Genomic DNA, 27,622 nt, shown 5'->3' on the forward strand with positions numbered 1-27,622 from the left:
TGCATACATATTCGCAGCTCAGTAGGTGGAGAATTTCTTGGAGAACACCTCGAAGCCTTTTCAGCTTCGTGTCAATTTGATTCTAAGGAAAAAAGTACTTTGCTTAGTTTTGCGTATTACTTACGTTTTAGATGCTCTATACGTACAGTTCCTATTTAATTGCCACGTTTCGCAGAGTCTGAGAACGTTTCTGCAATATATTTTCTTTTTTTAGAGAAAAGGTACATAGTATAATTTAATAAATTTTTTTTTATAGAAGACGGAGGTAGTTTCTGGAACGAGGATGGAGGGTGTGAGCGGAAAATATTTGGACTGCCCTAGCTTCAGATTGGAACGGTACGTTCTTTCTTGGATTACGTCAGATTGCAGAAAGCATTCGTCACGATTACGTCAGATTACAAAATTTTACACGCATCCAGTTCATAACTATTAGGGGTTATCAAGGGAATGATTACTCGACTAGAATTATTTTTTATGCAAGTGAAAGAAACCCAGAATACATAGTTTTACAAAGTCATCTACAAGATTTAGGAGATCCAAACTTCGTTGAGAAAATTTTATGCGGATGTTGATGCATTTATGGAAAGATAAAATGGTCGTTGTAATATTTAAAGGGGTGTGATTGTAAAAACATAAATTTGCAACATGATACAAAGATCCACAGACCAGTTATAATATTTCGAAAACGGACTGTATAGCGTGTAGACTTTTGTGATTGATTGCACGTCTTGCAGGTACAAAACGCGGTTTATGACGAATGGAACTGCTCATTTTTGTGAATACCGTGATTTATGGTATGGCTTGTTATGGAGATGCTTGATAACGAGTTACGAGAGTTTTATAATTGGTCGCTTCTGGAGTTTGAGTTCGACTGATTGCATCATTTTATTTCGCCGGTGAGCCATTTTCTGGAGACTTGGATACATCGCTCGTAATAGGCAATCCGACAAAAGGGCGTTTCACTTGTGCCGGTTACCGTGTGCCAACTCCGGGAAAAATGGGCAAAAAGTTGCGACAGATTTTTATGGGTCGCGGTCAACTTTGACCTAAGTACAAATTATGTTATTTACCGCAGTGATAACTTTATCGCATCTAAAGTACCAAGTTTAACAGTGCACGTAGTAATAAGTTCGTTATACCAATTAATTAAAACGTTGCAATATATACGATTATGTGATAGATCTTCCTTTTAATAACGAAATAAATTGAATAAAACATTTTGCAATGAGATATGCAGTCGTTTACAGTAGAATCTTACAATAATCTCTAGGATACTATACTCTTTTTAAAAGTTACCTTGAGATGTACTGTTCCATAAGTTGAAAAAACCTTATCGCACGCTACGAATTTCGATTAGATTTTTCACAGGAAAAATAATCTCGTTTGGCTATTTATTAATTGATGCAAAAAATGTAATTAATCGATTTAATGTATACTCGAACGAAGGGATTATGTTATTATTTTGAGGAACGTGAGAAACAAAGGCTTTGATTAGATCAAACAATGTTTGATTAGAATGTGAACTTCAATTGCAATTTTTCAAGCCAAGAATTTCTAACTATAAATTATGTATAATTTTTCATCTGAGTTAACAATTGACGTTGCTTTAAATAGCTATCAAAAAAGATTATAAAGCAAGGGATTACATAAAATTGTATGTGGATACTGTGACATAATAATGGATGATTATTCAACATCGTCCCTCGGAACGAGCGAATTTTACAAAACGCCAATTGCAACGCAATTCTCTCATCGATGCAGGCTATTAGTTTCCGCGATCGATCCGTGTCACACGACACCGCCGTTCATGGTACACCATTCATGTATCCCGCTGTAAAAAGAGAATACGTATCCGTTCGTCCACGAAGAAAAGGCACGACCCTGTCTAGGTACGATGAAACGGTCAGAACCACCACACTTACACACCCTCTGAACCTCGACTAAGACAAAGACAGTATTATCCAAGGAAGGAAGTTAGACAATAGTCGCAGAAAAGAAAATTGGAAGAAAGAAAACGAAAGAAACATAAGAAAGGCTACATCAAGATGTATGTCAGTACCACGGAAGGATTTAAGGGAAGAAAGGTAGTAATTATAGTGCGATAAAGGGAAAGAGTCTAATCAATCAAGAGGACTAAGAAATTGCAGAGAGGATATTAAGGAGCAGGTAAGAGAATGAAAATGGTCTAAATTCTAAGGAGAAAAAGAGAGATGAACAAGACAGTACTAGTCGACGAATTAATGGTAAGAAACGTGTAAAACAATATTAACATGTAATAAGATCTAGAAGGGTAAAGATAGAAGTTACAGTGTAAAGGAGAGAGAAAGAGGAGGAGCTGAATGTAAGAAACGAGCGAAACATGATAGAATATATCTAAGAAACTATCTCAGTCCGAATACCATGGCTACAGAAAGTACTGTTGAACCATTGTATTTATTATAGCGTTACTAATTAATTAGATCCAAGTATATTAAATTTCCTATTATTCCTTCAAGTTAGTATCCTGACTTCAAAAAATTTAATACTACAGAATGAAACGTATAGAGGTATGATGGAAAAATGTTGCACTGAAAGATAAGGCTACGTACCACTGTAAAGAAGAATATCTTAGACAAAAAAAAAGAAAAAAAAAATACAACACTACGTACAAGAAAAGCAAAAGAACAAAGGAAAGAACAAAAGCAAGCGGCTCGTAAAGATACGTATAATGTAAAGAAGAAACGTAAAGAGATAACACGAGAGAAAGAAAGAGAGTGCGAGTATAGCAGCGCTTGATGGCACACAGGTCGGCAACGAGGGGGTGGTTTCGAGACGTCGCGTTGCGGGGCATCGATTTCGGGCCAGGCCGATGGCATCGGCGGGGTATCGAGGGGCGTCCCGACGTGCTGTTGGAGCGCGTCGCGGCGCTGCTGTATACCCGAAAGTACGAGTCGACCGACAGAGCCGCGCTTCTCTCCGTTCTCGAGCCATCTCCAACTACCATCAACGATACATACACACTCAAACCTCGAAACTGCCTATCCTGTTTCATCTTACAAAGTTGGAGGAAGAAAGAACGAAAGCTGAGGCGCGCGCGCGCGCTCGTGTTTGCCGCCTGCGCGCGAGTCGAACGTGTGGCCGAAGAGAGCGTTGCGGGCCTCGCACGAGCTCGCTACGGACGTAGCCGAACCGCTTAGCAGTCGCGCGACCAGAGACCACCGCGTCGTGGTGCTGCCAGCCTCGAGTGCCTTGCCTGGCTTAGACAGCGACAGACTTGGCCTCTACTACTGGCTGGTACTGACGTTGCCGCACACGACACGACACGCGGCCAGTGTGTCCACACCGGCTCAGTACACTTGGAAGACTCCGCCAGAACGGATCAGGCATTCGTGTTTCTCTTTCGAGTCACGATTTTGAAGTTCGTCGAATTTCTTTCAATAAAAATATACACGTGTATACATAAATATAGCTATAAACGTATGAAACAATTGGTATTTCGGAGGCACACGAGCTAAAAAGGAAGATACTATATATAGAGATATTTAGAATAATCGAACGATAATAGGGAATGAAATGGCAAAGTGAAGCGGTTTCGATCAATTAACAAAGTGAAGACGTTAGACACGAGATAGACACGGGTAGACGTGGCTTGAGTTTCGTATACGAATGCGTGGTGTATCCGGATGCGCCGGTGCACCACCAGCTGCAGCTGCCAGTGCCGCTACTACCGCCACTGCTACCAGCACCGGCGGTGCTGCCTAGCGCTGCCGCCGCCGTCGTCGCCGCTGTCTCGCTGGTGCTGCTGCCGCTGGCAGAGGCTCGCAGAGGTGTCCACCTCGTGGCAGTCGACACTTCCTGCCGGACGGTGGTAGTGTCCAGGCGCGCTGGACACACGACGAGCCGCAGCCGGTCGCTGCTGCCGTTGTTCGAACGTTGTGAGGATTAAGACGTGGAAGAGCCGGCCGTGGAACAGGAGACGAAGGAAGAAAGAGAGAAAGAAAGGAGGGAATTGATAAGGGAAGAAGGTAGAAGTGTGTGACAGAAGGTGATGCGTGACACACACGGTGCTCTGTGAACTACGGCTCTCAACTGTACGAGAAGAACGTTTTTTTTTTTTGTTAGTGTAACAGAGGAAGAGAGAGGGAGAGAAAAAGAATTCGCGTGGGCAACGAAAAGAAAAGAAAAAAGGAGAGGAAGGAAAAAAAGAGGAAAAAGGGTTTGACTAGCGAGTGCGACGAACCCTTTCGCTACTCCCTTACACGCACGGGGCCGCACACTCGTGCACGTATACCGCGAGAGCCGCGACGTGTCGCCGGTAATATAGCGTGTACGCTTTCGTTTAGAGGGTTTCTTCCCTCCGACGTCGACGCGCGTAGGAGTGCCGGGTCGCACGCGGTGCCTCCTCTTCATCGACGTCGAGTCCCGTCGGGGTGTCTACACCTAACTTCCTTCTCCATTCGTGTTTCCACCGATTCTCCAAGTGAAACCAACGTATACGTACACATATACGCGAAACAATTACAAAAATGAAAGCACCAGTGATCCATCTCGAACACCCATAAGAATACTAAAACTCAAACTATAATTATATATATGTATATGTATGTATTCTGATTAAAAAACGTATATAAATAGCCTACATCAAAGAAGCATCGAATAACTTGAAAAAACGATTGAAACACAAGTTCATCGATTAGATCCTAAACTGTAAGAACGAAACACACAACGAAGGAGGAAAGGACAAGCTTTTTGCAAAGATTCTGAAGGGAAAGAAGAGGAAGAAGAAGAGAAAAGGATCACGAGTTGGTGGTTGGTGCCGGGTGTGCTGGTGGTGATTCGGCTTGCGCCAGGTCGTGGTGATGCCTCGCGGCCGCGGATCCTTGAGATCGCTGGGTGTCGTAGGTAAGGACACCGCTGGTGGAGCCGCAGTCCCGGTTTCGTACGGCGTCGTTGCGACGAGGACACGCTGACGAGTGCAGCCCCCGGTGGCACGGCAGTGGTCGCTCCTGCAGGCCATGTATTACGGTTCGGTAATCGACCGTACAATCGGCAGCAGCTGCAGTGCCAGCGACCTTCAGCAGCCGCGATCACCACGGCCACGACGACGTAGACGCGTTGCCGCGGCGCCCGGCGTCGCGGACGACGCCGACAACGAGGACGAACTTCAGTATCACGAGCCGGCGTACGTTGTCCTCGATGTGCAATCGAACGAGAAAAATGGTCATCGGATTGGTTGTCACGCCGCTCCGAGGCCTGGCAGAAGACGAACCGGCGGAAACGCGATTAGGATACTGCTACTCGCCACTGCCGCTGCCTTCCTCGCACTCGCCGTCTCTCCTGGTAAGTTTTAAGACTATTTCAATCACTGTCTCTCTGATTCCGTGGAGATTCGATTGTTTGTTCAGATTGATTCTTAGTAAGTCCTGGGAAAATTTGTGGTTCCTTGTTCCGTGATAATTTGCTTCCGAAACATGGAACAGAGAAGAGACCGGATTTGTATTTTCTATAGTTAGTGATTAGACGTTTATGTTGTATAATTTAGTATCCGTAATTGGGTGAAGAATTTTTGAAATTTTAGTTACTTGTGTATCTTAAAAGGAATAGTCGTATTGGATTAATTTTGATACAGAGGAATTTTTATCTCGTTGCTAGAATTTAATGGAGAATTTGAAAAATTCTAGTATTCGAGTATTGCAACGGACGAATATGTAGCGTTAAATAGAGCAGACAAAGTAGCTTGCTAGATACGAAACACGGAGTATCTGTAACATGACAATATAACCAAATTATGAACAATTCTTAGAAGTAGATTATTGTAAATTAATTAGGATGAAACGCCGAATGCTACGCGAATGGGTTAAAGGGTGTGGAGTAGAGTAGAACGCTTGGAGAATCGGTGAGACTATAGTCTCTGCGGAATCAATCGGTGCTCAAGGCCGTTTATCCCTCTAGGGGGTCGCGAATGTTTTCTGCGAAAGTCTTGCACCGGAGTTGGCACTTACTTTTTACGAAGTATATTTGACATCGATTTGGATGTAACTTAGACTAGGAAGGTGGATAAGAGGTCGTGAAATTTCAAGAAAGACGCTTTCTTCTTCTTGACAATTCTGATAATACCATAATCCATAAGAATGAGACTTGCAGGATAATTTACAGATGAATAAATTTTGTAAATCTAATAATTTATTTTACCATGCACATACAATAAATGGTAATATCTAGATTGTAAGATCTTACGAATTATATTTGATAACGTTTCGCAAGATTAAACGATTTTATAATCGTATAACTTTATTCATCTTGTCATCGTATTTGCTCCTCGACACGAAAGTAAAGAAACTTCAAATATGCTATTTTATATAATTAATCATCGTGTTTATGGGGTTCATTTGAGAAAATTACTTGTTAGAATATAACACTGTGGCTAACGAAAATTCAATCAGCAATAAGCATATTAAGATAACAGAAGTTTCTGTCTTTGAAATAAGACTTTTTCAAAGATCGATGAAAGGTATCATTCATTATTACTTTACCACGTTTGACTGTTTATCGTCTTAAATATCAATTACTCCGAGACGCTTGAGTTTGTCTCGTCAAAATCAATTACTTCAATCCTCGCGAATAATTTATTTCTATTTCTAAACGACGTAAAGTACCGAAGGTATTATCAATTATCGTTCAGTTAATTTTTATCATTTGAATGCGGATATTTATGCAGATCCATCGCTTTATGAATGTAATTAAGAAAAGTGCAACTTAATTCGATATCACCACTAAATATTTATCGCAACAAATATTTTTCGCACCTTCAAATTTCCTCTAAATGCACCAAAATCCTCAGTTTATTTATCACGATGAGACCTATAAGACCGTTTCATTTTCCTTCTTTCTCTCTTATTAACCATCTTCTAATCATCTGTCGCCTAATCTATATCTCTCATTTCGAATGAACGTTGACATGGGAACATACCGATTGTTTCAATTCGAAAATTACATTCGTATTTGTTCCGACTACAATGGCTATACAAATACCAAATACACATTTGTATACAGCTTTATTTTCCCATCGGGCTCTTATCATGCGCATCTAATTTTCATAGCATTAAATTCTCGTAGTCATACGAAAGAACTGTCAGGTAATACGAAGAACTTATACTTGATTTAATATTAATATTATATAAATGCTATAATAAATGCAATGGTGTGAAAATACTTCTGCTGTTCACTGTATATAATCTACGTGACAAAGTTTTGAAAGTGTCGCGAGTCTTGGCGCATTATTGCGGATTATCTAAGGGTAACCTATTAAATCAACGAACTCCTACATACCTTCGTAGTTATTGTCAAAAAGCTCGAAACACGCTGACCGGCTGGTCGAAATACGAAAAGTAAACAGCACGGCCTGTCCGCCGGGAAAATAAGAGAAATATTCACAGGCATGTTGGCGCCTGCAACGTCTCCACTCGAGCATGCAGATACGCGTATTATTAAAATGCTGCTGCTCCGTTTCGTGATTCGTTACGCGCCTCCCTCTCTTCTCGTTTCTTCGTTCTTTTTTTATCCGGTTTCTCCTCTTCCCTTTTATTTTTTCGTCTCTCGTTTCATTCATTCGTCGTGGAAAAAATCGGTGAAAAAAATCGGTGGAAATTAAGGAAGATTAATTGAAAGAGCGAAGGGAAGTGGGAAAAGAGGCGCGGATGGGCCAGAAAGCTAGGTGTGCATTCAGAGCTTTTTAGGTCGACTTTTTCTTCGACGAATAGTCAAGTGGCAAGTGGTGACAGTAAGCATGTGACGCATTGCGTCAAAATCCAGTGTCGAGGAAACTGTTGCACGAGACTCGCCCTCTGCACCTTAGTTTTCGCGATTTTCGTCAATCGAATCACTCGACTATCTGCTTATTCAGCGTTCGTCTTAACACAGGGTGGAATTTAAATGTGCAGGAAGCCCGGTCGTTGATTTTAGTCCGGTCTAAGCGAACTTTAACATTAATCTTTTCAACGACGAATTCTTTTTCGATTGGAAGAAATTTGTTTTCATCGACTGTTAATATTTTTATGAATGCAACTGAAGAGATAACATTTCCATAGAGATTTCTTTTAAATTGTTAAATATTATAAGCGCTGTGATCTATTTTGTATATATTATATATTCCTGCATATTCCGTCGATTTTTACATCTTGAAATTTCTCACAAACGTGATCAAAATCCGCACTAACGTGTATTAGTCGTTTTAACATATGATCCACGTAAGTAACTGCAAACCGTGTTCACAAAAACCACGTTCTAAAGCACTGCACAAGCAACGGAACCGTTTAGATACACACGTTTGGATGCATTGTGCGAGACTGGTGAATGCGACAAAAGACGGTGAAAAAGCGATATTTTCCGCGGAAAACGTGCAGGCCGTTCGACGGCCACCTCCGGCTGTGTTTTCCTCGGCTCCCTCTCATTCTCTCGGTCTTCGTGGCTGACGCGTTCCGGTGGAAACGTGGCGTGTGGCCCGTAGACATCGGCGAGCCGCACCCACGCGCGCTATTTATCTCGTCGTCTGCCGAAGCCAAGTGCCAAGAGTATATTTTTTCGCATACCGTTACCTCTTCGTCGCATCTCTTTGCCCTCCTCTTCATCTCGTTGCCCCGCCATCCATCTTCCTTCTGTTGGTCTATCCGTCTATTTCTATCTTAACGCTACAACTACCGACGATTAAAATGCGAGACTCGTATCGAAGAAATCAAAACGGACGATATCCAAGAAAAAGAAAGAAGAAAGAAATAGCAAGGAGATACATAGTTGAAGGTAAAAGGCAAACTTTAGTTCCATATATTTTGTAAAGAATCGTTCGAAATTTCCAAAGCGTACCCAAATTATTGCGAAAAATCACGAATGATCGCATTCTGGTCATTGTTGCTGCCTTCGGCGTTAATCGCCACCGCCCACCTTTCCTCCTCCTCTTCGTCACCTTCTTCTTTCGAGCTGTCGTCGTGTTTTCCACGATCTAGAAGGAAGCAAACGGTCGTGGTGCACGAATCGTATCGAAGGAAACGGTGGTGGTGCCACTTCTTAAATTTAGATATCGTAGAGAGGAACGATCTATCGCTGTCTCTCTCTTCCGCACGATCCTCGTGAAGACGGATATAATAGATATTCTGCGTCGTTTCTCGCGTCGTCCCCCGCCGACACCTGGCTGCGATAAATTTTTGCTCGTTTCTTGATGATTACCGCCTTAAGGCGAACCGAGCCGGGTCTGCTCGTTGTTGGGAATAGTCGAGGGAGACGTTGGATCACTGACACGGTTGTGGGCTGCAAATTAAAAGCCTTATTGCGGGATACAAGGCGGAGAGGTTGAGAGAAGTTTTACGTAATGCATCATTTTCTGGACGGCGTCTGATCGATAGCCACACTGTGGCGTGCAAAGTTTGCAAAGCTCTGCTGCGGAGAGGGGATACGTCTATATGGAGGAGAAACTAATGTTTCTTGACCGTGTTCTCTTTTCTGTATTTCTATTGGGCGAGCTTGGCCTCAGGGCGGAATTAATGAAACGAGTTTTTAATTCGTTGTGTTTGCTTATACTGAATATTATTGCTTATACTGAATAAGGTGGAGATTAAAGATCAGTTAAATATTCGTTTTTAAGACGTTTCTATTGTCTGAGCTTCTTGTAGAGTGGAATTAACGAGATGAGTTATTTACAGGATTTTTTCTATTTGTCTATGAGCTACTAAGTATCGATTAAATGTTCGTTTTTAATAATAGAACAGAGTTAGAAGTTGCTAACTTTTCATTTGTTTACAATGTATTAAAAATGTGTAGAAGCGTTTGAGAAAATTATTATACTATCAAGGAAGATATATCGACAATTGTGATTCTTCCCAATATTCTTGGTTTCATTTAATTCGGTACAGTATCTTCATCGAATACTCTAAGAAAAATTAACGAAAGAGATCTTCGGTATCTAATGCTTATCAATATGGAATAAACAGAAAAAGTTTAAAGAATCTTGCGAATTTATTAGATGCAGCCCAAAGTATAAATAGGTGATTGTTCCTTCAAATCTGTCATAATTCCTATTAGCATTGCGCAATCGAAGAGAGTGCAAGCAGAGTTCCTTCCGTCTCATGAGCTCCCATGAGACAAACGCGACATGGGTAAATGTAGACTTCTAAGAAAAACCCAGAACTTCTATGAGAAGAACATTCGATGCTCGTAATTCTTTCTCACCGAGGGTGAGTCAGAGACTATCACCGCTCCCCTATCTTACGAGACACGAGCCGGTTTCCCGATTTTACTTTATCGTAAATTAGATCCGGTCCCTTTTCAGATCGATACCTTTCCATTCTATGTCCCTATATCTATCACTATAATTAACGCATAATACTTAAACGCATAATACAAGTACTGTGCCAACTTATAACAACATACGTATTAATTTCGTACTTTAGGTATAACGAAAACAAAGATACTTACTATATTTGTAGAGAAGAGTTTCTAACTTGCGGCTTACAACTACGCCAATTACGTCTTTGTCCCTATACGTGTCCCTCAAATCAACACGTAATTCTGAATTTCTTACCATGTCAACCTGTAAACGCATAAATATTATTTTTGTAGTTTAGATTAAATAAAAACAAAGATATTATGAATTTGCAGAGAAGAGTTTCTAATTCGAAGCTTACAACTATGCCAATTATATCTTTGTCCCTATACGTGTCCCTCTAATCAACACGTAATTCTGAATTTCTTACCATGTCAACCTGTAAACGCATAAATATTAATTTTGTAGTTTAGATGAAATAAAAACAAAGATATTATGAATTTGCAGAGAAGAGTTTCTAATTCGAAGCTTACAACTATGCCAATTATATCTTTGTCCCTATACGTGTCCCTCTAATCAACACGTAATTCTGAATTTCTTACTATGTCAACCTGTAAACGCATAAATATTAATTTTGTAGTTTAGATGAAATAAAAACAAAGATATTATGAATTTGCAGAGAAGAGTTTCTAATTCGAAGCTTACAACTATGCCAATTATATCTTTGTCCCTATACGTGTCCCTCTAATCAACACGTAATTCTGAATTTCTTACTATGTCAACCTGTAAACGCATAAATATTAATTTTGTAGTTTAGATGGAATAAAAACAAAGATATTATGAATTTGCAGAGAAGAATTTCTAATTTGCAGCTTACAACTATGCCAATTACGTCTTTGTCCCTATACGTGTCCCTCTAATCAACACGTAATTCTTAATTTCGTACTGTGTCAACTTGTGAGCACATAAATAAATACATAGTCTTCGTATGATAAAGAAAAAGATACATTACTTGGAGGATGAATATGTTGCCAACTGCACAGATTTACACACTTACACTTCACTATATTTCACTATGAATTCCTATGTATTTTATGTAATGATTTTCGAGGAATACGACGTTACGAATTATTAACACGAAATTAGGAAATCGATATAAAACGATGCAACGAACAGTTGACGATGACTTAATTTCTAGATCGGAGGAACGGAGTCGGCAAAGTTCTCGATTGTCAAGGTCGACTAACTGCATGAATAAACTTGGACGGAATAGATTATTCATCACTTGTTTTTAATCGTTTTTTATTAAGGTATAATAATATACATTTCGTATATTTCTGCAGGATACTCGAATAAAATTGCATATAAAGTTTCAACGTTTCGACGTTCTCAATTTTCTCTCGCTCTCTCTTTCGACGTGCTTTACCGCAGTTGTTTTGCATCCATCATCCCGAAAAGTTCAGCATGGCCTCGTTCTCGGCCAAAATTCGACGTGTTCACGGAAATTCTGTTTTTCCACCGACTGGCTCGATATCATTTCAAAAATGTACGTAAAAGGTGCACACAGTATTTTTACAAATTGTTCGCATGCTGATTTAGTATCTTACGAAATTTTATCGAAAAATTGCTGTCCGATGTGAATTAATCCTGGAATTGCTTTTCGGGCTACCACGCAAATTCATATTCAGGTTTGGCGTAATTTTCGCGCACTTTGAATACCCGAAAAACATTGAATAAATTCACTAAAATACCCTCGAGCAATTTAAGAACAGCTATGGGATATTTCTATTTGCAATTATTTTGCGATGCTGTAACCAAAATTAGTATTCCGCTAGAGTCATGAAAGGTTCTGGGTTAATTAAAAATTGGCTATTTAATAATAACGAAGCAGATAAAAATCTACTATCCAATAGAAGAAAGAAAAGAAGAAAAACTTATTATTCAATACGAATAAGAGGAGCAAAAAATATTGAAAAATACGTCCTCGATTTATCACCGTCATAAAACTGTGAAACGAACTTGGAACAATTATGACACGTCTTCATAACGAAATACATGCCATTAATGTCGTAAACATAACCATAAAACGAGTAAACAAATCCATGTTTTTCGTAAATTATTAGGGTATATATCGTACAAGTAATTGGATCACGATTACTAGCAGTCGTTAAGTATCTGCGACAGTGGACAAATGTTCCTTGTTCTTGAACTTTTCCCGACAAGCTTAAGGGCGGGCTTTGTGAGGCCAGGCGCCAGACACCAGCCAATGGGACCGGTTTATTGTAATGGTTTCGTACATTCACAGTATGATCATTGTACTATTCCGTCTCGCGAGAACAGTAAAATCGGCGAACGAGCATAATTCAGTCGGCAATAATAGGCGCGATTAGATACGAGCTCCAAGTGTGAATACACCTTAATTTCGCATAGAGGCAACTTTTACACAGAGACGAAATGTTAGGTTGGTACAATGCAATATAGAGAGACGCTTTATCGTAATATTGTTTCTAATGATGGGATCTGAAATACTTGGAATCGCTTTGAATCTCAATTGTATAGATGGCGAGAAATTCGGAATCACTTGGAACCTGATTCGAGGCTTAAAATTCTTGAAACTCTCGACGAGTGTTGGTAGGTCCCGAGTCTTGAAAATCAGTTTCGATAGCTTTTGAATGTTTGCTGAGTATTTACGTATCTTACAAACTTCTTGATCGATCTCGTTCAAAAGGTATCATCGACGCAAAATGTCAAAGAAAGTTTGGAACGACCGAGTATCCGTGAAGACATCTCGATCGAGAGAAGACTTTTCAGGACTTTTAAAGATTAAGATAAGATAAAGAATCAAGGCTTATCGAGACTTTCAAGAGTTTTAATACTTCGAATCGTGTTGCAAATGTTTCGAATTTTCTGCCATATATACAAATTCGAAACGATTCCAAGTCTTTCAGATTCCATCGCTAATTGCTTGACGGCGCATCAAACGTGCCAATGCGCTCGCTCTCTGTCGAAGTTTCAAAGACAAAGGCGCTGTTCAAAATATTCTTCGCTACGATTGTTTCCACCGTCTCGGAAAATCTGGCGTATAGTTTTAGGTAAATGAATGCCAAAGAATGGTAATAAAGAAACATGTGTGTATATAAACTTAGAGAGTAGAACGTTTGCTAGATCGTCGAGTTGAGAATTGTTTCGTTTGATGATAAAAATCTTGGCTAGATATCGCGAATTTTTGCTTGTAAAATGGAACAGCGTGATAGTGGTATTGGATATCAAGATGGTGGTGAAATACTGTTTCGCTTTGAACGTTTCCGGGGTTGCTGTGCTTCCTCATCCTCTTTCGACCCCATCGTACTCACACAATCTCGTATCAGAAGCAACGAAGCACGCACGCTTCCCACGCCAGGATTTCATAATCGCGGTGTTCCTTTTAGCTCTTCATAATGGTATTTTCTCATTTCTTTTTGCGTTTAACTTAACTTTCCTATGTGTTTTATTTATACGTTAATAGAAATATAATAATACATCAATGTTTGTAAATATAGACTTCTCTATTTATAAAATCAGTTTGATTTGTTAAATAGATATAATCAATTTATGTAGCGAATATTATATGAAAAATCGAAGATCAGGAGTAAGGAATTTCCTGGCAAAAATGGCCAAATAAGTAGATCGTTTTAAAGGCTTTAATTTTAGATTTTTAATATTAGCTACGTTTAAATTAAAAGCAAACCTCGCTTTTCTATGTTCACAGAACTAATGAAAATTTCATAATACGAAAATACGCTATGAATCTATAGGAATTTGTTTCTTTAAAAAGTGGAAAACTCGTGAAAATTGAAAGAGAATTAAGAGAAGATAAAAGGAATCGTAAATGTGGATTCGCTAATAAAATTTTTTCATTCGTTACGTTTGATACGAAGGTGAATTAATATCAGCGAACGTGAGGGTTTCACGTGTTTCAGTTACTGCGGATGAGCGAATTTTTGTTGTATAATCAAGCTGATCTGGACGGCACGCGTTTCTCGTTCAGTTACTGTGTCAGCAGGCGTCACTTCAAATTACGTCAGGTCGGCTGGAGCTTAACTTTCAGCGATTTGTCAGCACTGCCAGAAATGTTCGACACGATTAAAATAGCTTTTCCATTGATGATTGAAATATCAGTGTAACGTCTTTCGAAGAAAAATATTCGAAATGTCGCGATTCTGCCTTCGTTGAAGATAATTTCAATTAAAATTGTCCACTTTATCGATTTTATTTTATTAACGTCAGTATAACGTGGGAACATAATTTTTGTTGAAAATAATTGAGAGTATATTTGTATTTTGCTAGAAGAAATAATCTTGAAACATAATCAGAGATCTATTAACATATTACGTGATTATAGTACGAGAAAAATAATGAACGACTGATCGAAAGTATAATTTCATTTTATTAGCATTAGCATGCTTTTTAAAAAAATAATTTTCTAGTAACTTCGAATATATTGAGCACAAAAATTAAATGAACGTAACGAATGAAAGTTTTCCTTTGAAACTATCTTAAAAATGAAAATATCTGTGCCTTGGGATCTTTGTGGGTGGAGTAAAAGCATATAACTTTTGCGGTACAAGAAAGGGCTACCACTTTCTCTAAAAGAGGCATTATCGTACCTGTCATCGCGGTTTTCACTCTATTCGAAAGGGATACGATTCTTCTTCCATTGTCGCGCCGCTCAGGTCTCCTCTGAACTGGTTTCAAAATAATAAGGGGCAACCCTTTTCGCCTATACAAAAGACAGTGACCCAAATTCACCAGCCGAATCGTAGGTTTTACGTGGCCTCGAAATGGAAACGCTGCGTGCATCGTTGGCGGAACCTCGAGTTCAGCTCATATTCTAAGAATTCTTCATCGACTCTGGAATTTTTTCTTAATTTACTAACTTCTTAAAGAAATAATCGACAGTATCTAAAAGTAGATTTTTTAATCTCTCGTAAGTTTGCAAATTACGACTTGATATTTCGAACATACAATTTCCTCGTTGCAAAATTAATTCAAAATAAATCTAAAATAAATTTCCCATTGGTGCATAGATATCCTGCTCTGCTCATCACCAGATTGCTCTAAATATCATAACCAATATTTCACATTGGATGTTCTGTCTATGCACATTGACATTTTCTATCAGTGCACAAAATCTTCCAAATCATCTTGTTGCAAAACTTTCCATCCACACCGTACAATGATGACACTAAATAATTCGAAGCAACGATTCACCCCCATGAAAATTCACCATCTCTCCATAAACGGGTCACTCCCCATAAAAACAATCCACTTGAAAAATCGATGACCATTACACTCTCGAATCGTCGAGAATTTCAGCATAGATGCGGTTCGCTGTATCATCAGAATAAACGGGGGTGCGTAGAGCGGCCAGCACATGGTCGAAGCACCAGCCGTGACAGCAGCTGTCATATACCGGTCGTGCCACCGCCATAAACGCTCTCACACACCATACGAAACCCACGATCGCCTTTTCCTCTCTCGCAAAACGCTTCTCGTTGTTCGCAGGTGTTGGCCCCCTTGCGTATCCGCCCCCTTTCATATGCGCTGCCTTTCTCTCCACCCTATATCGCCTGTGCTGTTCTTTAATTAAAGGTTATTAATTAACAACAATGTGGATACACCTTAATATTGGGTTGGCAACTAAGTGATTGCGGATTTTGTCATTAGGTGGTACTGATAAAATTCGCAATCACTTAGTTGCCAATCCAATAGTTCATACGTCCAACGACGCTTGCTGGTGCTGATTACAAGTTCATTCACTTTTCAGCAATTTTGTTTTTTAGTCATTTTATCATAAATTTGTCACTTCATTCGCGTCGTATGCGCTGCAGGTACTTCTTTTATTTTTGCATTAACAAACAAAAGCAAACGAATAAACATAAATATCCTGACACTGGTGGAACTTCTGAATCTTTTGCTATTGGAACATGGGACAGATTCTAGTAGCGATGTGAAAGAATGTTACTTCTGAGAAAAATATGCTGTAAGACTGAAGAGTATAGACAATGCAAAAGTTCTGACCACGTACAAGTGTTAAATATAACAGCGTTGTCAAGATCAGTTTAATTTTACAATTCCACTTTCCGCACCTGCACCATCATCCTGAATCGAATATTATAATTCGTATGACTTTGTTAGAGTCTTGAAAAAATTTCAAGTTACCAAATATATACATCCTTTGGTTTTTTATGAAATTCAACAAGTATTGATCAAACAAAAGAACAAGAACGAAGAACCGCTGTAGGAGGACGTCACGTAATCCACGTGATTTCATTTGCATAGACGAAAAGATGTTGCACATATCGAAACCTTGGCGTCCCATATCATCACCCTTTTCCCTCTTAAATAAACCAACTGTGTTTGTTATAGTTTACAAACAAAATGTAACGAATGAGTGATCACATACGTATTTACGTATGGTAGTGTACGCGTAGGTTCAAGGCCGTCGCGCGTGAATCACTGGCTAATTGGGAGCGAGAGATACGATGGCCCCTGGGTCGATAAACGCGCTGCGACAATTGGGGTGGAAGATTATTCTTTGGGGGCAACACCGCGGGTAATTAAATGGAAGCGCGTACATGATCCCGGAGATTTATGGTGCCACCGGTGAAAAGTTAGGGGAGGGTTTTTTTTCGAATAGCGTGCGCTGGTTGCTTTGGAAGGGTATGAAAGGGGGATAAAGGTGACGCTGCAATGAAGGTGGATGTTTGCGCACAGACTGCGTGTTTGAGTTGGATTAGAGATGGAAAGATTTGTTGTTTGGACAGAGGGTTAGTGGATTTTGGAAGTATTCATGGGGGCGGGTAAATATTGCCAGGTTATAAATTACTGTTTATCTCCGGAGATAGAGTTTTGGGTGGAAAAAATCCAAAGGGACGTTGGAAATTTATGAAAATTTTTTTGGCAACCTACGAGGATTTTCGGCTTAGTTTCTTACAGTAATGTTCTGTGTGGGTCGTTTATATGGAAAAAGTGGAATTGTGCAAGTAAGTTCGCTCATCCTGCAGGCTTTTCAATTCGAACCTAAGAAATTCTGGATTCTTTGATACATGTACAGTGATCTTGCTAAAGTCATCATAGAAAGTTGCCTTTTTCTTTCTTATTTTTAACAATAACCTCGGTCTAACTACATATACGCAAGTTCAAATCGGATCTGGGCAAAGAATTCGCAAGTCTTTTCCAATTCCTAGGTCTCGTGCTACTTTTATTGTAAATAGCACAATCTTCCCTGCACAAGGTTTTCCAAATTCCCAAACACGGAGCTGCAATAACTTTCCGAACTCTCAACTCTAAACTAAATCACAGCAATTTTTCCAAAGCAACGCTTAAAAATCCATCTCTCACGATCGGTCGAAGCGAAACGATCCTTCAGAACGAATTCTCACAAATGTCACAGATTCCAACGTTGCAACCAAGAAGAAGCAAACCAAGTGCTCCTTCCACAACCCTTGTACTCTTCGAAATCTACCTCTCCACTGAAACAACTCCCTAGCGTCAATTTCCACAAATATCACAATCACAAACGTCCCGATATTCAAAAAGAAGAGAAGCGTCAAGCAACCCTTCGTAAATGGATCAGCAGTTCGAGATGAACGTATTTCCATGAATTTCGAGGATTACTAGGTTAGCCACGCGATCGCGTCGTAGCTAAAGTTGCGGCTGATGGTGGTGATGTTTCCGGAGGTGGCGGTGGTGGCGGTGAAGGGCGGTTCTCGGTGGCCGTTCCGGGAGGGTTGCATAATACACAGCGAGCATCGAGCTACCAGGGCGTTGACTTTGCGAGGCATTACGTTTCTTACGCTATGCTTCCTCCCCCATTGCTAATATCGCGCCCGTTGCTCGTCTCTTCGCTTAAACCCTCGGGATTACTCAAGGAACTCGTCCGACCGTGCATCTCGTTCCTCTTGCCCGATTATCGCGTGGTACGATTGAAGTACCACTCCTTTCTCGTGCTCGTACACTATCGTTCATAAGTAGATTACCGACTTTTATGCATTGGCGGAAAATTTGCAAATGTAGAATTGCACAAAACGCAGGTAATATTATTTTTCTGTGCTCCATGCCTTCTGCTTTTCGATAGCTTCTGATTAGATCTTCATTTACGATATCTTCTCTTATCTTACGTACCATTCCTGTCGTAAAACCTACCTTACTACCCTTATGGTCTCATCAGATTAGAATTCAAACCAAAAGTAAATTTGACATAAACTGTAACTTGAATTCAATTTAACTCGGATGTATCGAATGCGAACGTGTACATATCTGAAGTCTATTCTTTCTGCTGCATCATAATCTAATATATTTTCATTGCAACGTGAAAAACGTATAAAATATCCAAAGTACGATGGTTTCTATAATACTTGCTACGTAAAATAATTTTCCACCGAGATTCTGCTTTTTTAATTTTATTCTCGACGATATGACTTTGTCGGGGAAAATAATATTCGTAGTCTATTCACAGGTATCTGTACGCTTTAGTTGATCTGCAGAAATAACGTTAATTTTAGGAAAATGTACAAATTAATGGGAAAATAGTAATTAGGGCCAGTAATTAAAACCACCAGTCCACGAATCGAAGGTATCTATTGAAAATATAACCATAACGAATTTCTTTAGTCGCGTCCGTGAAGATATAAATTTGCATAACGATCCGCAGTCATCGAGGTCGATCATAAAGAATAACGTTGTTGTAGTTCGATTCGTATATCCGGAGTTTTCTAATTAAAATCCATCTTGTCAAAGATAAGGAAGTGTTCCGGATACTTTTGAGCGGCAGTGTACGCGCTAGAATGGAAAATTGCTCACAGAGAAAACCTAGAAATTCAAGGGAAATTGCGAGGAACGTGAGATGGTCGGGGGTAGTTCGTGCGCCTGAATTTGCGGCCTCTTGGGTTATTGTTATTTATCGAGGGATGCTGGAGAAATTAATGGAAGCAATATTGTCTGCTTTTGGTAAATTGAAGCTTTTCGTGACTTGAGGGTGTTCAGGGAGTCGTGAGACTGGAAACGTAGTTTCTTTAGGTCTGTTTCTCGTGCGTTTGATCCTTTCACGGTAAAAGTGGACGTTGCTTTCTGTTTATTTCCTTCTTTTTTTTTTTTTTGATAGTATTTTCTATACGAGGAATTGTTGGATAATTTTAATAAAACGTGCGTAGATATTTTAGAGTTATTGTTCTAATTTCGACAAATTATTCGCGCATCTTTTTCGACTATTGGATACTATATTGCGATATTAATATATTTATACTGAAAAAAATGGTTTTGTATAATTTTAATCATGAACAATCTTAATCCAATCGCACATTTTTATCTGTAGAAAAATTTCTGTTCACTGAATCGAGGTCAGTTGCTTGTTAGTATTACTCTAACGACTTTTGGCATTATTCCTAATGATAACGCCAATCTACTATCATACTTTTTAGCTTCGGATCAAGTCTAAGTAAAGACTCTTCGATTTCAACTCGTCTATTAACTTAGTCGTAAACGAACAGTAGACATCAATCCTGTCATCAATCACATTTATTCCTAATGAAAATCTCGATCTAATCCCTAGATTAGTAAATGTCAATGTGATCTCATATTTTTAGGAATTTTTTAAGAGACACAGATCTTAAATAGAAATTGGTTACATTCTCTGAACGTTATAACGAGATATTTTGTACGCTTCAGATACCTTGAACGTTTTTACCTGTTACGTGTGTTCCGTGTATCTGTACGCTTTAGCAATTTCGCATAAATGCATAAACGTTGCAGTCTACTGATCACAGATACTTAATTTCATATCAAACGTAGGTAAACAGTTTCGCTGTTCCGGTCTTTTACTCTTAATGAGTCCGATGCCATTTTTATTCGTCGCAAAGAATAAAATACGCAGACAATAACCGAGCGTATTTGAATTGCAACGAAGTTACATCAGCAGAGGGTGGCGATAACGTGGCTGTTTGTCGAATAAGGGTTGTATAACGAGCAATGAGCTTTCAGCTATTCGTTTGTTTCCTCTATTCTCCCCGTCGTCGTTTCTTCTGTTTGCACACCCTTAATGCACTTAGCGAACGCCAAGACACGTACATTTATAACTCTTCTACACGGAACCATTTGAATGGTCAGGAAGAAAGGAACGAAATTCATTGGGCATTTACCATTAGGATCGTCTGCTTCTTTCACCTGTTTCACCTTCAAACGATTTTTCTCAACAGAGAACACTAGCTGGACTAAACAATTATTTAGCCTAAAGAGTATCGTAAAATAGTAAAAATAGTAAAAGAGTATGATATTGCAATTAGACTAAATTTATGAGAAAATTCTTAGATATAAAGTAGATTTATCGTTTACAATTTTTTTTTTATGCAGTGCCATTTGAATAGCCACGAAGGTAAAGAAATGAACGAAATTCACTGGGCATTTACCATTAGGATCGTCTGCTTCTTTCACCTGTTTCACCTTCAAACGATTTTTCTCAACAGAGAACACTAGCTGGACTAAACAATTATTTAGCCTAAAGAGTATCGTAAAATAGTAAAAGAGTATGATATTGCAATTAGACTAAATTTATGAGAAAATTCTTAGATATAAAGTAGATTTATTATTTACAATTTTTTTATGCAGTGCCATTTGAATAGCTACGAAGGTAAAGAAAGGAAATTCATTGGGCATTTACCATTAGGATCGTCTGCTTCTTTCACCTGTTTCACCTTCAAACGATTTTTCCCAACAGGGAACACTAGCTGGACTAAACAATTATTTAGCCTAAAGAGTATCGTAAAATAGTAAAAATAGTAAAAGAATATGATATTGCAATTAGACTAAATATATGAGAAAATTCTTAGATATAAAGTAGATTTATTATTTACAATTTTTTTTATGCAGTGCCATTTGAATAGTAAAGAAAGGAAATTCAACCTTCATTTACGATTACAGCCGCCTCCTTCTTTAAACAGTTTCAACTTTATTCGTTTCGAGTTTATTGTAGGTAATAATCGATATCGGTAATTTACATTGTCGCTAAGAAACTTCGAATACTTCGATCTGCCATGGGCAAGAGTCGTGGAATCCTGAGCCCAGGCGTATCGATCGACGATGACGCTGTAGTTGCTTTTATAGCACGATAGAACTAAATTTCCCTGGGCCAGGAAATCGGTATGTCCATTGAGTTCGCGTGACCTGTCTCTTTTCCTCGACCTGAACACCGTATCGATGGAACCGAAAACGCTTATTTCATCCCTTTCCAATTGCAATTGGGTGAAAGTAGAGTATAATAGTAAATCAAACAATGAAAGGGAGATGAGATTATTATTATACAGTCATATTGTACTACTACTACTACTACTACAGTAATATACTGACTGTAATAAATAAAAAAAAAAAAAAAAAAATAAGATACTGACTGTACGTGAATATCGTGCAGAATATAGCAATCTTTAAGAAACAAATTTGTACATACTACAGAGTATACAAAATGTGTTATTTAAATATTTAGAGCAAAGATGTCTGGAATAAAAGTAAGAATAGTATAATTCCGTAGGTAATGGGTTGAACCGATGCAATCGAAGCTGCATCGCGAGTTAACAGGAACTAATCGATTGAATACGTTCGTTTCATCCCTTTGAGGGCAAGCTGGTTTGCGTAGCCGAGTCACGGGTTGCGAAACGTGATATCACACGGTCGATTTACAGGCTCAGAGGCGATTTGCAAGCTCGACGAAGTCAATGCCCTTCCGATTACGTTATACAATCGCGTTCCTTGGAAAGGAAGTTACGTAACTAGGGCGTCATCTATATAGTAGACGATCCTTAATCCTTACGGGCACTATCCTCTGTTTTCTTAACCTCTACGAACTGTCGAGAAACATCTTCTTTGTCCTTTGTATTTTTCAATCTATTATTTTTTGTACAGTGCTAACAATTTCAGGGGTTAAGAATGTCGAGGTTGAAATTGATCGATTGAAGAACAACTGGATGAATTTGTGATAGAAAAGTATATTGAAATAATTAAAGGTATAAGTTTATGCTGATTCAGATCCTTACTCTCTTAGTGTTACTGGACAATGGAATGATAGGAAGCACGTTCATATATTTATAGCAAAAGGACATTACCAAAAGAGTTAAGCTTATAGCTTTGGCTAGAGGCTACAGGGAACATAAATAGAAATTTGTTTATTAGTTCCTTTATTCCTAGATCTTGAAACCCAAAACATAATGTATACTCAAGGGTATATGCACCTTTCCTTATTTAGAATATTTCTGCGTAATAGCAGTCTCCAGGTCACGGATATACATAAATAAAGATGTAGAGATTTTCTTGAAGTAGTTCAACATTTTTTAATATACCACGACATTTATTCTAGCTGGTAGAATCACAAATTTTATTTATTTAACGTACATTGTTTTGCGCGTAATCGGATGGAACAAATGTCTATCTAGTCACTGAAGTATCACTTTACACGTAATTAAAAATTCATTCGAATTTCTTTGATTTAATTTTAACGCAGCTATTTATCGGAAACAGAGAGAGAGCGGATGCGAGGGAATAATAATTTGGAGTTTCTCAAATTTATTCGACGAGTAGCGTCGCTATTGAACGCGCGGGAATAGCGTAATCACAGAGAAGATTTTAAAGGAATGCCGTATTTCAGTTTCCATTACCAAAAAAGTTAAGCTTATAGCTTTGGTCAGAGGCTACAGGGAGCATAAATAGAAATCTGTTGATTAGTTTTAGGTTCCTAGACCTTGCAACCCAAAACATAATGTATACTCAAGGGTATATGCACCTTTCCTTATTTAGAATATTTCTACGTAATAGCAGCCCCCAGGTCACGGATATACACAAATAAACATATAGAGTTTTTCTTGAAGTAGTTACTTCAACAAAGAAGAATTTAACAATTTGGTAAATAGAATATTTGGACGGACAGCTTTATTTTTCACTTCAATTGAATTTAAAAAATGGATTGCAATTGTACCTTTTGGCCTTTCAAGGAAGAATTCTTGTAGGTTCTTCCAGGTTCTATAACTTTCGACCACACCCCGTGACTAGAGGGTGTGCTCGAAAGCATATTGAATATGAATTATCGAAAGGAGGTTTAATTACCCAACACTTATCCAAGAATCTACATCTTAACTATATGTCATCCAGCAAATTTGATTCAACGAGCTGGAAAAGTCAAGATAGAGCGGACGGTTGTTTGACCATAGCGAGAAACGATACGGACGGTAAAAGACGAAAGTCATCGATGGTAGCAAAACTAGGGAGAAGAAATTTATTGGTCGAACGATCCTCTTCCCCTCTACGATAAGAAAGTATGATCTTCCCCCGTGGTGACTCATCTTCTCAAAAGAAAAAGTATTTTCATCATCGAAATTTGCGGAAAAGTACAACTCTGCCTTCGGATAATTCTATTCCGATCTAAATTATTTTTCTAGTTTCGTTTAAATTATGCCTAATTTCTTACAATCGTTAGCTTCGATCGTAGCATAGAGAAACAGAAAATGACGAAAAAAGAAAGTATCTTCTGATCGTTTAGTCGAGGAATAAAATTCTTTCCCTCTATGTTCCATTCCAATATCAACTGTTCTATATCACATTAAAATGTCCAACTATCGAACGCGTATATTTTTCCATGTTATATACATCGTGTCCAATCTGGTATTTCAAAATATCCTATAAATGCATAGGAATCGTAGTCTAATCACAAGCAACTCATAACTGACGATATGATCGAGACAGTGCAGTGGTTCGAAAGCGTCCGAAATCGAGTCGATGATCAATCCAATATACCGGGGCCAGGTCCGCGAACCTTTTGAGGGGGCACGGAACGTGATGTTGTCGGTTGTTCTCACGGGCTGGCGAAATTGCCAATATAGAAACGCGAGATGACGATGTGACATCATCAGCGGGGAATTCGAATTCGAATCGGCCGGCGACACACGCACAGAAGGGGGGCTTGATTCACCGCCAGGCCGCGTTTGATCTGCTGCCAAATCAACCGGCCAATATTACTTCCATTTAAGCGGGCACCGTCATGGCCGTTCCACGTTCATCGGATTTCTTCGATATCAATAAGTAATATGACATCCAGGCGAGGACGTATATATACGCCATGGGTCACAGGTCCGACACAAAGGTCGATTGTGCGCGTCTGCCGGCGATTTTTCGATGACCACCGAAGTTTGGTCCTCCTGTTAAGCGGTGCAATTATCGTCTCTTGGCCACACACGTAGATCTCGCCTTCTTCTTTTGTTTCGTCGTTTTTCATACAGAGTCGTTCACCGAAGTATTTGAACGCTTGTCGTCAGAAATCTTTTACGTAGCACCATATTGTGCTTTACGTATTGGCACCATAATGAAACGATGATGAGGTTAGAGTGAGGACTATCGTACTGATAATATTTGAAAGCAATTTGAAAATGAATGTAGAAGTTACAAGATATTTATTACAAACAGGTGATTGATAAAGAAATTATAAATGAAACGTGTAATAAAAATATGAGTTTGCAAATGTTCGTAGGCCAATGATCACTGACAACTGGCGATCTGACAACTCTGAAAAGCAATGTACTAACAATGAAAAGAAGGTTCTTGTTTCTAAATCAAAGATTAATTCGAATGAGAATTTCACCTCCTAAACAAGGGTTAATAATATTCGAGCAGAAACGTCTCGTTCTCAAATGCAAAGATTAATTCGAAGAAGAATTCCAGCCCTTGAAGATAGGTTAACGATACTCGAGCAGAAAGATGTTGTGGTTCCCAAATCAGAGATTAATTCGAAGAAAGATCTCACTCCTTAAAGGATTAATAATATTCCAGCAGAAAGAACTTCTGGTTCCCGAATTAAAATTAATTCGAGAAGCAATCCAATCCTCTAAAGAAGAATTAACAATAGTCGAGTAGAAAGAAATGCTGGTTTTCAAGTTAAAGATTAATTCGCATAAGAATCTCATCCTGTAAAGAACAGTTAACGATATTTGAGTACGAAATAAATTCCAGTTCCCAAATAGAAATATTAATTGGAATAGGAATATCATCCTCTAAAGAAGAATTAACAATAGTCGAGTAGAAAGAAATTCTAATTTTCAAGTTAAAAATTAATTCGTATAAGAATCTCATCCTTTAAGGAAGAGTTAACAATATTCTAGTACAAAATAAATTCCAGCTCCTAAATGGAAATATTAATTGCAATAGAAATCTGATCCTCGAAAAACGAGTTAACAAAATTCGAGAAAAGATATTGTTGCCAAATCAGAAAATTAATTCGGATAAGAATCTCACTTCCTAAAGGAAGGTTAATAATATTCGTGTAGAAAGGAATCGCATAGGCGAGGTGTAGCTAGAGTCGAGTGACCTGCTGCCCCCGGCCTATCACCCCTTACATCCACCGTTCTCCTCGTGGCACCCTCGTGGCACACGCCCCTCTCCACCCCCCGCGGCAACGCCCCCTCCATCCCGATGCCCCCGCCGCAAGCCCAGCTTTTTCTCGGGGGTTCATCGATCGCCCCCAATCACCCACACCTGCCATACACACATACACACACACATATACGTACACCATCTTGCCTCTTTCCATCCCTTAAAACCCCGAATGCTTTCTTACCTCGACACTAGCTATTCTATCTTCTTCTTATAACTTTTCCTCCTTTCTCTTTTTCGTTTGCTTTTCCTCCTTTGCTACGATCCAACGAAGTTTTTCTTCTTTATCGGACTCTTACCACGTCGCGGAAGCTTTCTTTCTCACTTTTTCTTCTTTCCTGTATCTCGTTACCGTGATTTTTCTTCACAGATAAGTTCTCTAATTACTGGAAATGGATATATCGAGAGCAAAGTCGAAGCAAAGCAGGAATAGGATAAAATGGTGACTGTCGATGGTGGTAATTTGAATTCTTCTTTAATATGTTCGTAATTAGAGCGAGCGACGCGTTAAGGTTGATTTAGATTTGCTTTTAAGAAAGAAAGTAATAACGTCGATAGGAGAAAATTCCAATTGTTCATTTACTCGAGTATCGCTATAACGTCGGAAAATATTATTCTAAGCTGCGAGAAATTAATATACGGATCGAAGAATATTAACAAATGGATTTCTACTTTACAAGAATGAACAGATACACGTTGATGAGTATATCAATAGGAACATCGTCTTTTCATAATTTGTGTTATATCGATCGTATTAAATGAATTATATTTATTAATATTTAAATGAAGTATTTATTAATACATAAAAATATTTTTATTGGAAGCTTGAAACTGAAATTTTAGAGTAAAAATAAATTAGAAGGATCTCATTTGTCATTGTAATTTAATAGCTAATATTACGTTATTTTTAATGTTGCAGGAATTATTATTGAAATGCTTGAATTCACATTCGGTGCAGACTTTTGTCGAAACGCCTTCATTCTCAGCATTCTTTCAGTCCTTTGAACAGCCAAAACCTCGGTTTGCCTTTTATCTCGTGCAAACAGCGAGGTTTCATTTCACAGCTTTGTTCTCCCCTCATCCCTTATTCCATTTCCGGTATCTGACCGAGCGTGAGTCTACCTTACTTTCCATCGAAATTAGTTTTTCTTCCAGATCGTTCACGCTCATTCTCTCTTGGGGTGAGAAAAACAAATGTTTGTTTGCCTTCTTTCGCTCTTCTTCGCTTTAAACCCGTAAAACTCGTTGCAATTACGAAAATTCTAACGAGTCCTTATTCACGCATCTAATATTCTATCCTAATTTACTCTTACAATTTCACAAAGTTTTTCTCGAGATCCTTGCAGTTCCAATTTTCAGATATAATTCCTTCTAACAATTCTATAATTTTTTCTTCTTTGCTAAAAAATAATTCTGTATCCTTTTCTTAAAGAATTTTATACCGATATTCTACATAGAAGAATTATATTCAAAAATTATATAGACAATCGAATTTGTACATTTGGTCTCCATACATGTTCTTCACACACTGTATCTTCTCTAAAGAACATTTCCACGAATTTCCAAATCTCTATGAAGATTTAGCAGCCGACCAACCTCTATATGGAATTTTCATCTTACTCACGATTCTTAAATCTCACTACTCTGTTGTTCATCGACTTTTTAAAATTAACTAGTAAACAATAATTAATTCCAACTTATACACAAGTATGCTGTTGCGCGTCTAACATTTTCCGTCCACGTTTACTGTACACACAATCTTCTTAAACAATTTTGCGTTATACCAGTGATACCGTATTTCTAGATTAAAATTTCCATCGCTAACACCACTTGTCCTCCAAAACCCTCGCACACGCTTTGATAAAATATTCAAAAAAATTCCTCCCCGAG

At 38.6% G+C, this 27,622-nt stretch overlaps 1 protein-coding gene across 4 annotated transcripts in view; it reads left to right on the forward strand.

Moving 5' to 3' along the window:
- Nucleotides 1–1,428: 1,428 nt before the first annotated feature.
- Nucleotides 1,429–27,622, forward strand: part of LOC126873646 (protein kinase C-binding protein NELL1-like) — a 90,657-nt gene continuing 64,463 nt past the window's right edge. For 3 of the 4 annotated variants that reach the window (XM_050634720.1, XM_050634721.1, XM_050634723.1), the window contains exon 1: nucleotides 1,429–5,319. In XM_050634720.1, coding sequence (XP_050490677.1) covers nucleotides 4,995–5,319 — 325 coding nt within the window. In that variant the 5' untranslated portion in view covers nucleotides 1,429–4,994. The remainder of the gene's footprint in view (nucleotides 5,320–27,622) is intronic. The other variant, XM_050634722.1, reaches the window with a different exon arrangement.

Source organism: Bombus huntii, chromosome 15 (assembly GCF_024542735.1).
Source record: "Bombus huntii isolate Logan2020A chromosome 15, iyBomHunt1.1, whole genome shotgun sequence".
Classification (NCBI taxonomy): Eukaryota; Metazoa; Arthropoda; class Insecta; order Hymenoptera; family Apidae; genus Bombus; species Bombus huntii.